Source organism: Rhea americana, unplaced genomic scaffold, assembly GCF_003343005.1.
Source record: "Rhea americana isolate MKP2758 unplaced genomic scaffold, rheAme1 scaffold_67, whole genome shotgun sequence".
NCBI classification, from domain to species: domain Eukaryota; kingdom Metazoa; phylum Chordata; class Aves; order Rheiformes; family Rheidae; genus Rhea; species Rhea americana.
Genome location: NW_028186834.1, coordinates 1,930,762 through 1,944,771, shown reverse-complemented (window position 1 = coordinate 1,944,771; position 14,010 = coordinate 1,930,762). Strand labels below are relative to the sequence as shown.

Here is a 14,010-nt window from a genome sequence, read left to right as displayed (position 1 = left end):
GCCTAGGTGTTAATCAGCCTCCGCTGCTGGGGTTGCAGTGTGAGCAGTTGTATAAGCCGCCTATCCCGACTGCGACTTGGGGGATACTTTATTCGGGTTAGTTTTGGCCTATGTTAGCTGTGAAAAAAAACAGGTGCTTGTATTAGTAGGAAAGAGCAAACAACAAGGGAGGAGGGAACAACTGAAGGCTGAGGGGAGGTTGCTCTTTAGGCTCGAGGGAAGTGAATAAAGGAATGAAAAGACAATGATAGTGGTTGTGCGGGATGCTGGGCAAGGTCTTTTTCTCCCCTCCCTCCCCCCATTAACTTCTAAAATTGAGAACTGTGTCTGCCAGTTCCGCATTCTGTGCAAAGAATGTGATGCGGAGATCTCCAAGAGTCTTCATAAGAGAGAGCCCCATTATTTTAGATTAGAAAAATGGGTATAGCTGAGAACTTAAGCATTCGTTCTTTCCTTTTTAATAACTTGTGCTGTCAGATTTGTGAACTGTCTCCTGGAGCAGCCAGAAGTGTCAGTTGTTGGTGCAGGAAGAGGACCTGCTGGTAGCATCATTCACAAGCTGTTTGTGAACGCTCAGAAGGTAAGCTGGAGTTCTTGGTTGTTTTTACTAATGCTTCTGATTTATAAGTAGTTGCCTCCTACTGTTTAATATGGTACCAGTTTACTTCATATATGATTATATATGATTTTTTCTTTTTTTTCTTTTTTTTTTTCCTAATAAATGTGCTTGAGTTCTTTGTAACATTCAAAATGATTTTGGCAGTAACAGAACCTTGCAAGAAAAAGAGTAGAAGATCTTGGACACAAAATATTGGCAGCAGCTGAGTAGAGCTGTCCTTGATATTTGATTTACTTCAAATGATGGAACACATTTTAATGTTAAGCACAYTTTAATGATAAGTATTATAGATGGGTAACTCTTTAGACTGAGGTTTATACTTGGAATACTTGAGATTTCTTCTGTGAAGATTGGTGTAGTTAGGAAGAGTTTCAGGSTTTTTTTTCCAGTATTACTCCATGTTCAGTTTACCTGTTGCCAGTGTTGCATCTGTTTTCTTGAAATCTTCCTCCCATCCGTACCATTACAAATACTCCCTTTTTCTTTTAAACAATGATATTTTTGTAATGATGAGCTTTAAACCTCTTGGACTGCAATGACCTCTGTTTTTGTCAGAATTTCACCTGTTCATAGCATCAAATTATCTTAATGAAAATTTAAGTAATAAGAAGGTGGCATGGTGTTGTGGACACTTCGGAGGCTGAAATCCAATTACTGCTTTAAAGACTTRGTGATTGGGAAATAGACCTTAAAGGTGTGAATTCTTTTACAATGATCCATATTTTGTAATTCTACATAAAAAGGACCATGCTGAAAAGCAGATCATGGTTATTYTGAGAAGTAGAAAATTAGAACATTTGTTGTATCTGTAGCAGAACTTGAATTTCTAGGGAAAATCTGGTTGCAAATCTCTATGTAAACCAGCCTTAACTACAGACTTTTTTTATAAAGCTTAACACCATGTAACAMTATGTCAAGCATGTGCACTTGCTTTTTTAATACAGTTTTATGTTTTCAGAGTCGAATAGAGGTTTCTAATGCTAATGTTGTTAAAGATGTTTRTAACTTCTATGGCTTTTGGTACAGAAATTAGTGAAGCCAGCTTATAGATCCTACTGTTTGTCATGCAAGAGAATTCTTACAGGGACAGGAGCTACAAACCCCCTCGTGTTTAGTTTACCAAGAATTATTGTGGCAAAAAGCAGTGTGGTAAACAAATTGAATGGCATCCSCCTTCATTACCTTTTGAAGCTGGACTCTTCTATTTAGGTTGTATAAAATGCATTGTTACGTTCTCAAAGTTTCTCATGGAAGATTATGACAGCAAATGCATGTTCTTGGGAGTAGAGTGCATGATGTCTCTTAAACCTACAATCTGTCTAACCTCTTGTAAGTCATCTCTGACTTGCCTTTGTTTCTGTCTTTCATCACTGGTTCTTTTCTCATCCCCTTTCAAGCTGACTGAATCTTCTGATGAGGTAACCCAACTTTGTCCCTCATTTCCCACTCATTTTCCTTAGCTGTATAGAGTCAAACCTTTTGGTAGCTACTGTACAACAGCCTGATTTGGTTTGTACTGTCATCCACATATTAAGCATAAAAATTTTGTGTTTCTGGACTGTTCATGCACAGACTTTTTAGAACCTTACAGGTGGTGAAAAAGAGAGAAATCTTAAATAAAAATAAAACAATTAAACATTTCTTCAAGTGGATGTTAACTGCCTGATGCTGGAATATGTGGCCTTTTTTTTTTTTTTCTTTTGCTCTCTGTTGCAACCACTGTTTTTTGTTTGTACTGGACAGGTGTAGGAGTATGTTTAAGGGGGAAAGTAGTGACTGCATAGTGTTAGTGAAGGTTGCAATCCAGAGGCCACCAAAACTACTGTGATACCAATGTTACTAAACTTCCTGGACAGAGATCCAGAGGGGTTTTGACAGGGAGAACGAGGGTAACCGTGTGAAGAAACAGCACAAAAAAATATCGTCTGTTGGTTTCCTGGGCCTGTTCTTGTGGAAACAACTCAACACTTGTCCCTGGTGATCTGTGCTGCAGCCTGGCGGCGCAGGGGGTGAGGAGGCAGCCCCTCGGCTGGGCGCCACGCCAGCCTCCAGAGAGGTGCAGGGGGCAGGCACGAGGGTCATCCTGCATGCTCTGCCACATGGTGGTGGGGTGACAGACTGATTTCTGATAGACTGAAATCCCACTGATTTTCAGTTGTATACAGTGAAAGTGGGACCATGTTAGGATATTGGTACCTGTCCATAATTGGGAAATGTTAGTTGGGCTGACGGAAGAGCGGGCAGGAGCTGGAGCGTGCCAGCCCCCTCCCAGTGCTCAGACGGAGGTACTGCCGCCAAGTCAGTGAGTGTCGATGGAACTTGCACCGTGTTTCATTTGCTCAGTGATGCTAATCTCAACAGGCCTCTCTTTGGCCATGAAAAAGCACGTATCAGAGCAGAATCTTGAGTCTGAGAAGGCAGGTGATGTTTGGTCAAGACTCTAGTTGTGGCACTGTTGATTTTTTTCAGAGGAGGCTGGCTTACTTTTGCATCGTCACAAAGAGAAGAGAGTGCCCTGCTTGACACGAGGGGCATTCTGTCTTCTCAAAACCCCTTGCTTCACAGCATCAAAAATATGAAGCTTGTATTTGGCTGAGCTTACCATCTACAGCTGAAGGCTCTTGCATTTGATCGTGCGCAGTTTATTTCTTGACATCCCATTACTGTCTTGCTCTGTGTACACACAAAGCGTTTTGATGTGTTTACCATTTCTATTCTTCCCCCCGCCCCCAGCCTGTACAAAGTATTTTCTGAATCCTAATGTTAAGAAACAGCTTGTCCTGTAACTGTACCTCTGCTTTTATTTAAGGCTTCTACAGTGACTCCACTTGATGAAGAATCGAGGAGATCAGGTTCATCAGATGAGCGAAGATTCAATACCGGAGCTACTTCAGATTTTCCACCACCCACAGGGCGTGAGGTCATTTTACGCACAACTGTTCCCCGCCCAGCCCCGTACTCCAAACCCTTGCCGCAGCGCATGTACAGTGTGCTTACAAAAGAAGACTTTCGACTTGCAGGTGCCTTTTCAGCAGATACAACCTTCTTCTGATGTAGCTAGCTGTTATCTTGTGTGTCTTCACAAGTAGGAAGCTATTTGTTTTCCTTCAGGGAAGTTAATTTATAGACTGATCCGGTTTGTGKTAAGGAGAAAACACTGTCATTAGTGATGGAGAATATTCCCAGGGAGAGCGTTGAATTGGCATCTGAAAAAGATGCCAGCAACAACCTTAACCTGGATGATAAGAACAGCTTCACATGTAGTTTTAATCAGATTTTGGGGGAAATCTAGCAATCCTCTCCCTTTGGACAGAGGGGAAAACTTYTTCTTTTTGCATTAGCTTGTTAAATAACAGACACTAATGAGCTTTATGCAAATACTTCATGGTAAAATTTATGCAGAGATGCTGCTTTAGTTCCTATTCAGACTTTATAAAGAAGTGATGTTAGTCTACTTAAATTGATGTGCACACATTAAATAATTTGTATTTATTGCTATCACATGAATATTGAGCTTTTTTTGGTTAATCAAGTTGCAACTGCTTCTTTTTAAAATCTTTTTCTTTTTAAAATCTTTATCTTGCTTAAAAGTATACATTAAATTCCAGTTTATGCTAGATTTCTGCTATTGCAGCAGTTGTGCAAAAAAGCTTTTGTAGGTTGTGGACACTCCTCCCAGACRGTGAAATAAATATATTTTTGGCTGTAACTGATGTGCAAATAGCCTTAAGTAGATCATTAACAATTTTATATCCTTCCCTGCATGCAAGGGCCAAAGCTGTATGTAAATTGTGTGTACAGAAGTGTTTTACTTTAAGCAACTTATTGATATTTATAGAGACCTTTGGAAATGTGTACTATGTCTTTGATCTCTTAATATGATAAAACAATTCTATCACACGCTGTAAACTAACCCTACTGGATATCATGCAACAAGTATGACTCATATGTGCCAATGYTGCTTTACAGTGATCTTAGTACAAAAGCAAAAGATCAGTTACACTGCAAATYGAAGTATAAAAATACACAGTAAAAATAAATCTGAACTTATGATTGGCTGTCAGACTTCTGTTACTGGTAATGGTATTTCGATATCTTTTAAATGTCGTACTTGCATAATTTTTACCTAAGAACAAAATTACTTGCAACTATGACCATATTAAGTATAGTTAAGTTTTATTTCTGTAGGGGCCCAGCATTTCCCTGAAAGGACAGTGGGTAGAATGTTTCTCTCAGATAAATTGTATCAAGTAGAAATACATTTTTCAGRATAGAGAAGGTTTCTTCACAGAAAAATGTTGTCATAGGATTATGTTCTCTAGGTTTTTCATGCATTTCAGCAGAGGCAATTCCTTTATTAGTTTAGGGACCTAAATGGGCTTTGACCACACCTATTGTTTCACGATATAGCTTCTTTTTAAGAAGTTGTAGTAAGTTAATTAGTGAATGGTTTAACTGAAGCTTAAATATGTAAGGTTTATATATAAGTAAAACTTATTAAATAAACCACTGAAAAAGTTACTTTAAAAACTTTTTCTAAAGTAATTGAAAGACACTTAAACAGTCCAAAATAACCATCACCTCTGAAATTTTGTTAAGCAGAACAAGATAGTCATGCTGTGACTACAGCATTTTCACAGAAGTTAGTTACCTTTGATGAACAGTCAATTAATTCTAAATACCCAAGTTTTCTGAAGTCAGGTTCAATGCCAATACTGTCTTTCATAGCTGATTAGAGTATTCCTGAGACTGCTGAAGGTATGATAGTTATTTTAGAGGAGACAAATCAATTATGCTATTTTGTCATAACAGAGATTAGGGTGAGTATTTTCTCCGTAACTTTAATATCTGAACCAAAAAAGATTAATGTATGTCACCCTTGAACACTATAAAAGCAACAAATATCAGCAGAATTCCTCTAATTCTTACAGGTGCAATATGAAAACAGTAATACATTGAAATTGCATACACTCAGAAATTTAGCTCTATAAGTCACAGCTCTATAAAAATATTACCATGATCTACCAYGATCAAGTGCTATGCAATCCAAGGTCCTTTCAAATTGGCATAAATGATTTACTTTAAATTCCACTTTTTTCCCTCTTAATTTTTAGTCTATTATGCTGTTATTTTTAATCAGTGCATAGGGAAAATCTGACTTATGATGCAACTGAATATTTTGCTTTTTTTTTTACATCTTCACAAAAAATTTTGTGATATCACAGCCATACTTTTTGGCTAAAGAATGTCTCTTCATCTGACTTCTTTCTTTAGCTTGTTTTGCAGTTCTCTGCAAAAGAGAAAGATGCATCTGTTCAGTAAATATTAAGTTACTAGGCAACAGTATTTGTATTACAGGGAAGGAATTAGTGCTCAGGTTAAGCTTCTCCAATCTAATTTTGCAGTAGACAACACATAAAATGCAGGTATGTTTATTAAGGTGATGTTTTCCCAATCCTGACTGATTAAACTGTTGTATTGTAATGGTACCTTCCATCCTTACTTGTGCTTTCCTGAGAGAGGAAACTAATGCCAAGCCTCCCTGACAAGGCAGCATGGAGGAGCTTCCAAGAGTGAGCAAGAAAAACCAAATGAACAAAGTATTTCTAACTAAAGTAGTTTCTACTAGCAGCTTCTCTTCTCATCCATAGTGTCAGGCAATGCCTTTTGCCCATAAAATACACAAGAAGTAGAAACTGTGTTATGTTACTAATGTCAAGTCCTCAACTACCTTTAAGATAGTTTTAGTGTCTCCTGATGGGGAAAACCTGTAATTAGCTACATGTTCCCAGGACTTGACAGGTCAAATGCAGAGTTAAGCTGTCAACAGGCAGCTTTCCAGTCACAMCACCTGAGCAATGGCACATGGCAAGCCGCAGGTGGGGAGGGGGCGCTGAGGATCACGAGGATGAGCAATGACTGTACAGGCAGGGGCTTGTTCTGCTGGYGAGGGGACAGCTGAGGAGGGACCTAAGGGGATAGGACAGAGGCAGGCACTTCCCAGAGGGGTGCATGGGGACAYTCCCTGACACGAAGGAGGTTTTACCCTGAGGGCGCTCAGGTGCTGACTGGTCAGAGACCCTGCAGAGCTTCCATGTGTGGAGATGTTCAACGCTCACCTCTGCACAGAATGACCCYGAGCAACCTGCTCTGAGCTGGGGGGTCCTTTCTGCCCTAGGATTTTCTGTGATTTAAGGTACTAGAGCGCACATGTACACAACATTTCCATGGGAGGAGATGATGAATTTCTGACAATACCAACCTCTTTGTGGCAGACTGTGCACAGAGTTTGAAGGTTTTCCAGGGAGCACTGTCCTCCTCCACTATAAACTGGTTTGATATGATCCACTTGCCAAAACTGGCCTTCYGTTGGGTTTGTTATGATTTCATTCAACTGCAGGAGACAAAAGACATGATMGTGGAAGTGTTAAATATCCCACCTGAACTACATGTTCTATAGCAAGAATGAGAAAATAATTTAGGAAAGTAGCTAGTTATAGTTTTCAGTTGAGAGAAGGAAAACAAGCRTTGGCATTTTTTTGTTATTTCCAGTCGACAACAAAGAACTGTAATTCTGGTTGCATATTTTAACCTAGACTGCAGCATACTGAAGCACATTACAGCAGACCAAGATAAGGTGCGTTTTAATGTGTTCCCTTCCTTACTAAGGAAAAGTAAAGGGAAAGGCTCAGTTTGTCTTGACAGACACAAATTTGTCTTTAATCCCATTTTCTTAATCACAGAATGTTAATAACTGATGTTCTTAGATCAAGAGCTGATTTTAAAAACAAATTTACACAAGTAAAAATAAGTAAAAATAAGTAAAAACATGCCCCATCACAAAAATGAAAGAACTGGACTCAATCTTTGTTATTTAAGTTCTTGATTGAGTCAATGAGAACTGTAAGGGACCATTGAGAAACCCTACAAAACAAAGCCCTATAACAGCAKCCAAAGAACCCTCAAGGAGTATTGTAATTTAACACAGGATATCATAGCCCTGTTTACGTAAATGAAACTTACATGAAACCTCCCCCAACCCCAACTAATCTCAGTCTTTTAGATTTACATTTATATTTTCAAAAGCTGCAGGACAGACAAAACTTATTTTAAACCTATGATCATTATAAACAGTGATGATTTTTCTCCTGCAAGTTTAAAAGAGTGTCAGCGGAATTTAAACAAACAGTTTAGAACCGGTACTTCTGAATCAGGATTTCAACTCTTAAAATAATATTTCAGTTTCTGAATACAAATACGACTACATAGGAATGTTCTCTCTTCCTGCTCCATTGCCTCCAAGTCAAAGAGCAGCAATGACAACCAGGAAAGAACAGTCAGTTTTTAATGCATTTTGAGGAGACCGTGCTGTGATAACTGACTTTTGTTAAGCTCCTTCTGAACATTCTGCAAAGTGGGAATAACCTGCTTTAATATGTTGGTTAGCTTCTTGTGCAGTTAAGTCATAATTACATCCCTTTTAATTTAATATGGTGTTCTTCAGTTCTGCCTGTGTATTTTCAAATTGATTACTTCCATTCTTAAATTGTATTTCATAAACATGCACTTCAWTGAAGTGCATTTCAAGTAAAATCAATTGCAATATTTACATCCCTAAGTAATCTTCTAACACCTCTCTCAAGGATGAATTTTTTTTTTTATAAGAAGGTTTTCTTTGGTGCAGTGTGAACCTCTGTTTAAAACATGTAAGAACATCATTTTGGATTTCTCTGGTTGCTAATAGTTTGCACTTGACAAATGAACCAAAGTATCTAGCTACTACAGGAATACACAGATCAGCCGTTACTGCTTAAAAGCCAGTATTATTACCTGCCCTAGGGGAAGGTGAGACATCCAAGAACTCTCCAGAAGTTTCTTACGGTGACTCTTTGGTGCATCTCTGATACTGAGATAAAGCTCCTGGGCATTCTGATTGCAAAACTGGCAAACCCCGCGTTCAATTTCAAACACTTTAGTCCTAAGGTAGCTCTGACTAGAGCGAATCGAGAAGTCCTCCTGGCACGCGTGGGAGCAGAATCGCGTGTCCCAAGCAGGGGCCTGGCAGCCTTGGCCAATATGAACTGTTGGCTGCTGACAGCTGAGACAAAGTGGGTTCCCTCTGCTATCCAGGGCCTGCAAATAGCCTTTGGATAGGGAGGAACCTTCACCTTCAGCCTGATTTGAATGAAAAACTGAAGGATCTTTTCCATTTTTCACAAGCAACCTATTCAGAGAAAAGAGTAGAGTTACTAATAAAGCACGAATTCAGTGATTCAATTCAGTAGTTTATATACGATGCATATAGCCATTAGACTTTTTTTTGATGTTAAAATACCAATTTCAATTGAAAAAATATCCTACCCCATCCAACCTATGCAGGTTGACACTTGCACAGGGCAGTCTATTTGTTTCCACTTCAGCAAAATTTGACAGTAAAGAGGAGAGGTTTTACTTTCGCATATTTTACTGCATTTATACATATGCGCTGAATTATTAGCTAAAATAATGCTCTATTTATATAGAAATGGTGGTTTCTATCAGCTATGCATACAAATAAATGTAAACTGTTTCAGCACCTCTTTTAACAAAAGTAAAAAGGCAAAGAAAACTTCCTGTTCTGTCAAGGCAACTTTCATAGCCATCCATCAACTTCCTACTCTAAACAAGGTTTCTACTTACTTTACCRCAAGCCAAGATACAAACTGGTTGTGTGATAAAATCTTTTTATGGATAGAATTTTCTTATTTTCTCACTCAAATTTTGAAGTAGAATAGAAGAAAATTTGGTATCCCAAGCAGGCCTGAGCTAAAGCTCACATTTCTCTAATAAAAGCACTTATTTTCATGTTTCATTTTATCAGACTGAGCTAATTAGTACCTGCAGAAAGCAGATGTAATCTGTTATAAGAATAAAACATAGCCCACTATAGTAAGGTTCTGATCTAAACACTGTACCTCAGCAAAGTAAACAGTCATCAGTAATTATTTTGCTCTCTCAAAAAAAAAAGGGGGGGGGGGAAACAGTTTAATCATTGCATTAGATTAATAAACTTACTTTGTAGAATGACATGTTTCTTCAATAGACGCATCTCTATTCTTCAGACAAACCCTACTTTCTTTGGAGATGAGGCGAACACTGCCCCCACTGCTGCTTGCTTTGCTAAGTGAAGCTGCTGCAACATCCTCCTTGGTCACGTACCTAAAAATTCAAAATCCTGTCAATACACTTGGTATTGTACTACAGAAGCAACGGTCTCCCTCAGAATATCCATGCTGTTGTCTACAGCAAGACTGATACTGTATATTCTTCTAAAATACTCCTTGTTTCCCACATATCATACGAATAAATTTTGGCAAAAAATGTGTTTCTCTGTAATACTTCCACATTACATAATATATCTTTTTCCAAAAATGACTTCAGCTCTATTCAGCAAATAGATAAGTTGTTTTACATGCACCATAATTAAAAAGGTGAAAGCAATGTGATATTGCTTGAATTGAAATCTGAAAGCCATTTTGTTTCATTTAGATGAAGTATGACTGATACTCTATAGTATGGGAAACTTTCAAAAGCTCTGGAAGACTCCTTGCTCAGTTAGTTTATCTTTGAACTCGCGTCTTCATTTTATTGTGAAATCACACAAAACAGTTCTTGAAATCCCTTTATTCTAGTCATTCTTCAAAACACTGCTATTCAGGCAAGTTCATAAAATACTTTCCCTGTATTATACTAGATGCTGATCTCCATATTCCATCTTAGTGGTATATAGTTAGATTTTTCTTGGAAGGAAACAATCAAGTATCAGATTAAGAAACACTACTGAACTTCCTGCTGTATGCCTGAAAAGTTGTAAAGAGCAATGACAACACTGAAGATGCAAATATACACCAGGGAAGAGTGTGACATTATCAGAGAAAGGAACAAAAGTGGGAAGAAAGATAAATTTAAAGCTTAACAAAGATTAACCACTACCACTTTTCAGTGACACCTAGCAAGGAAAACAATGGTTTTGAGAAATGTCATCTGTAGAGGACAGAAAATTATTTAAAGAAAAAAATGAGTATGAGAAAAAGCTGGAGTAGACCGAAATCTGAATAAAACATTGTGTCATTGATGTCAACTAGTAATTTATTCCTACTTGCAGGCATGGAAAGACAAGACAACATATTACTTTTCTTTCTTCTGAACTAGAAGTTACATAAAATACAGCAAGTTCTTGCAGCAGTTAATAAGAGGAAGAAAATGAAAAGTATACCTTTTTGTGCTGCTAACCACTGTCTGCTTTTTAGACATCTCTTCTGCAGCAAGAATAGGACTGTAAAATATCTGACCACTTTTTCTGACAATTTTCTGTTTCATTGCTGTTAGATGACTCCATTCTTTCACAAACCTCAGTATCTGGTAGAGAATTCAATTGTCAGCAGCATGAAAGGCATTAAACAGAAATATTTAAATACAGTGAAAGGGTGCTATAAATTTGAATATTTAAAATTGGATAGAAAAAGCTGACATGATCAGAGATGGTCTCTTCAAGTCATTTGACATATAAACTTAAAAAGAAAGTGGTAAAGAAAAAACCAAAGCAACTATCTGAAAAACCTAGATGATGCTCCAGCATCATCTATAATTAGTTTTGCTGTAATAGACATGTTGATCCAGAATGTAAAAAATAAAGCACGCTCCCTAATCGGAATAGTTACGCCAGAAAAACTGACAGCATAGAAACTACTGTATTGGAGAAAACTACATTTTCTCCAGAGAAATGTCTTGACTCACAAAGGTTAGAAATGGCCTTTAGCAGTCTAAGCCTTAGCATTATAAGAAGGAATTATTGAAAAAGCTTCACATAAGTCCTTCTTGTACCAGCAAGGCTTTACTAATGGGAAAAACAAGGAAGAGAGTTTTCTTATGAGAGCCATCTCTGCTGCCCTAAAGCCTTTCAGAAAAAGAAAGTTCACTATGTGACTTTAACAAGATTTATAAGTGGGTTTATAGACCACCTTTCTTCTTTCCTCTAACCTGCTGATGCATGTTTAACACTAGATTAACAACTTGGAGTATACACTCTGTAAGGTCAGTGTAAAAGACTTAACCATAGGTAAACTCAAAGAGCTGTTCTATCCAATTACGTATCACCCTATTTTCCTGAGTAAGTGTTTCAACTTATAAAAACCTCACAGAATCATTGATGTACATGCAGTAATGCTATTATATTCCTTTACAATATTACAGTGTCAGAAAACTCATATACTTAATAAAAACTATAGTAAATTATCAATTAATGAGAAAGCAGAATACCAAAATAGCTTAGAATTATGCACATTTTTCTGTTGATACTGCCATATTCTGTGGCATTCCACTGAATCATACTGATCTATGACTATCAAGTACAGATATGCTCTGTCATCAAATAATCAAAAGACAACAGTTTGCTCCAGCTGAACTTGCAATTCAACTTCTTTCACAGCAATCTCAAACTGACACATCCGCAGGGTTTTAAGGAAAACTGATGTACTGTTAAACAACATACTCCAGAAGGGAAATGGAAAGCATAGCATAATACTGAACACCTTCCCTTATTTTACATTCAGAATTTAAAAGAAGGATAAAAAAAATAAAGAGGCTCAGAGGAACTTCTTTATTTCTGGTACTTAATCTAAGATATCCTCACATTTATGTGGCTGGGAAGCCACATAAAAAATTGAAGTTGCAAACTGATATCAATGGTATGATTAATAAAATTCCTCAATAATTATAACCACGGAAAAGTCTGAAAGTAAGGGGGGGGGGGGAAGTTCCTACATAGGAATTTAGAATTAAAAAAAATGATTGCTCATTTGAAAATGTGCAAAGAAAAGGGATTTAATCCCATCCTATCTCTAGAGTGGAAAATAAAAGAGAGAAACAATATGATAACTGAACCAGTGCAGTTAGCTCTGTTTTGGTTCCCTCCCCCGCCCCACCTCCATCCCGTTCTTCTAATCTTCTCCTTCAAGGACTCAAAACAATCTAAATCAGCATCAAGCTGTTTTTGAACAAGGAATACTACTTGTGCCAAACTGTAACAGTTTTTCTATGGGAAGAACAAATATATTTCTCAAAATGGACTTGGACTTAATTGTGACTTCAGTTTTGTGCAGGAACATACGTCCTCACAGCTCTACATAGTAGAAACAGCCACAAAACTAATAAAGGTGCATCTAATATATCAAGTGTATTTCTGAGGTTGTTGCTAGACTCATTAGATTTTACTTTTCTTACACATGCCCAATTTTAGAGGAATATTCTTTATTAAAGCCAACTCCAAATACACCTGCAGTAGCCAAGCTGAGCAAAATTGCTCCTGCATTCAGCCAAAAGCCTGACTTAGAAGGAACCAATAGCAGGGGAATTTCTGCATTCTTAACATGTCTGCTCAGCCTAGCAAATAGCTGTGATTTCCCACGGGGCCTCCTCCTCCCCCTCCCAATCTGTGCTAGCCATTATCATTAGCTGCTTCACAAAAGGGATGGTTACATCAGTCAAGTAACTGTCTCATGAATCTGAATCCAAGTCTTGCTGGAGAGCCTACTAAAAGAAGTTTTGTTCCTATATGACAGAATTCTCTTTAAATGGCAAAAATTTAAGAAAACTATTCTAAACAGCTAACATCACACAACTGATTTAAATTCTGGATTTCCTTACTCCAAGTCCTTGGTTTGACGGTGTTAATGTTTTCTTCAAACACCATTATGGATGTAATTTTTATTACAGAAATAAGAGAAGCTACATGTCTCAGTGTACTTACACCCTACACTGATTTGAACATTTGAAAAGTGTGAGGCCTACCCAGAACTGTAGCTCTGATAAAATCTAGCACATTTTTATTCACAATGTGCCACATTTAATTCATAACCTTTAAAATGCTATTTTGTTGACATACAAATGTTAGTTACTAATCCTGTAAATGAGAAATTAAGTGATGCCTAGTTGATTCCATCTACAAAAATGTTAACAGGAGGTATGATAATTTGCCAAAGTAACAGACTGCGCAGTTAATATTCGCATCAACATTCATAAGATCTGTTTGCATTGATGAAACTGTGACCAGATCACAAGCTCTGAAACAGAAAGTTTTCTGCATTAAGAAGGAAAAAAAAAACAGCACTCCAAATTAAGTATTACACTACTGTCACAATAAAATTTGTTCATACCAACAAACGATTTCGTTTTTGCTGGAAAGTTTCTGGTAAATCCTCCCAGTTATCCAGCCGTATGTCCAATGGAATGAAATTATGATTCAGTGGTTCACCATCCTGGACAAGGAAACAGGTTTGTTTACAGATGCAGAGTAACATAAACTAAAAAATAAAAAATACGTTCTATAAACGGATTATTCTCCCTTCCAACTA

The 14,010-nt window shown here is 37.5% G+C and overlaps 2 protein-coding genes across 7 annotated transcripts in view; one reads left to right on the top strand and one right to left on the bottom strand.

Annotated features, from left to right (window-relative positions):
- RAB3GAP1 (RAB3 GTPase activating protein catalytic subunit 1) overlaps window positions 1-4,677 on the top strand; it is a 28,806-nt gene extending 24,129 nt beyond the window's left edge. The window contains exons 23-24 of the mRNA XM_085320955.1: window positions 478-580; window positions 3,429-4,677. Coding sequence (XP_085177081.1) covers window positions 478-580; window positions 3,429-3,671 — 346 coding nt within the window. The 3' untranslated portion in view covers window positions 3,672-4,677. The remainder of the gene's footprint in view (window positions 1-477; window positions 581-3,428) is intronic.
- A 101-nt stretch (window positions 4,678-4,778) lies between these two features.
- ZRANB3 (zinc finger RANBP2-type containing 3) overlaps window positions 4,779-14,010 on the bottom strand; it is a 52,605-nt gene continuing 43,373 nt past the window's right edge. For all 6 annotated transcript variants that reach the window (XM_085320950.1, XM_085320951.1, XM_085320949.1 and 3 more), the window contains 6 exons: window positions 13,813-13,914; window positions 10,875-11,017; window positions 9,674-9,817; window positions 8,450-8,843; window positions 6,882-7,013; window positions 4,779-5,909 (listed from right to left, as the gene is read on the bottom strand). In XM_085320950.1, coding sequence (XP_085177076.1) covers window positions 5,811-5,909; window positions 6,882-7,013; window positions 8,450-8,843; window positions 9,674-9,817; window positions 10,875-11,017; window positions 13,813-13,914 — 1,014 coding nt within the window. In that variant the 3' untranslated portion in view covers window positions 4,779-5,810. The remainder of the gene's footprint in view (window positions 5,910-6,881; window positions 7,014-8,449; window positions 8,844-9,673; window positions 9,818-10,874; window positions 11,018-13,812; window positions 13,915-14,010) is intronic.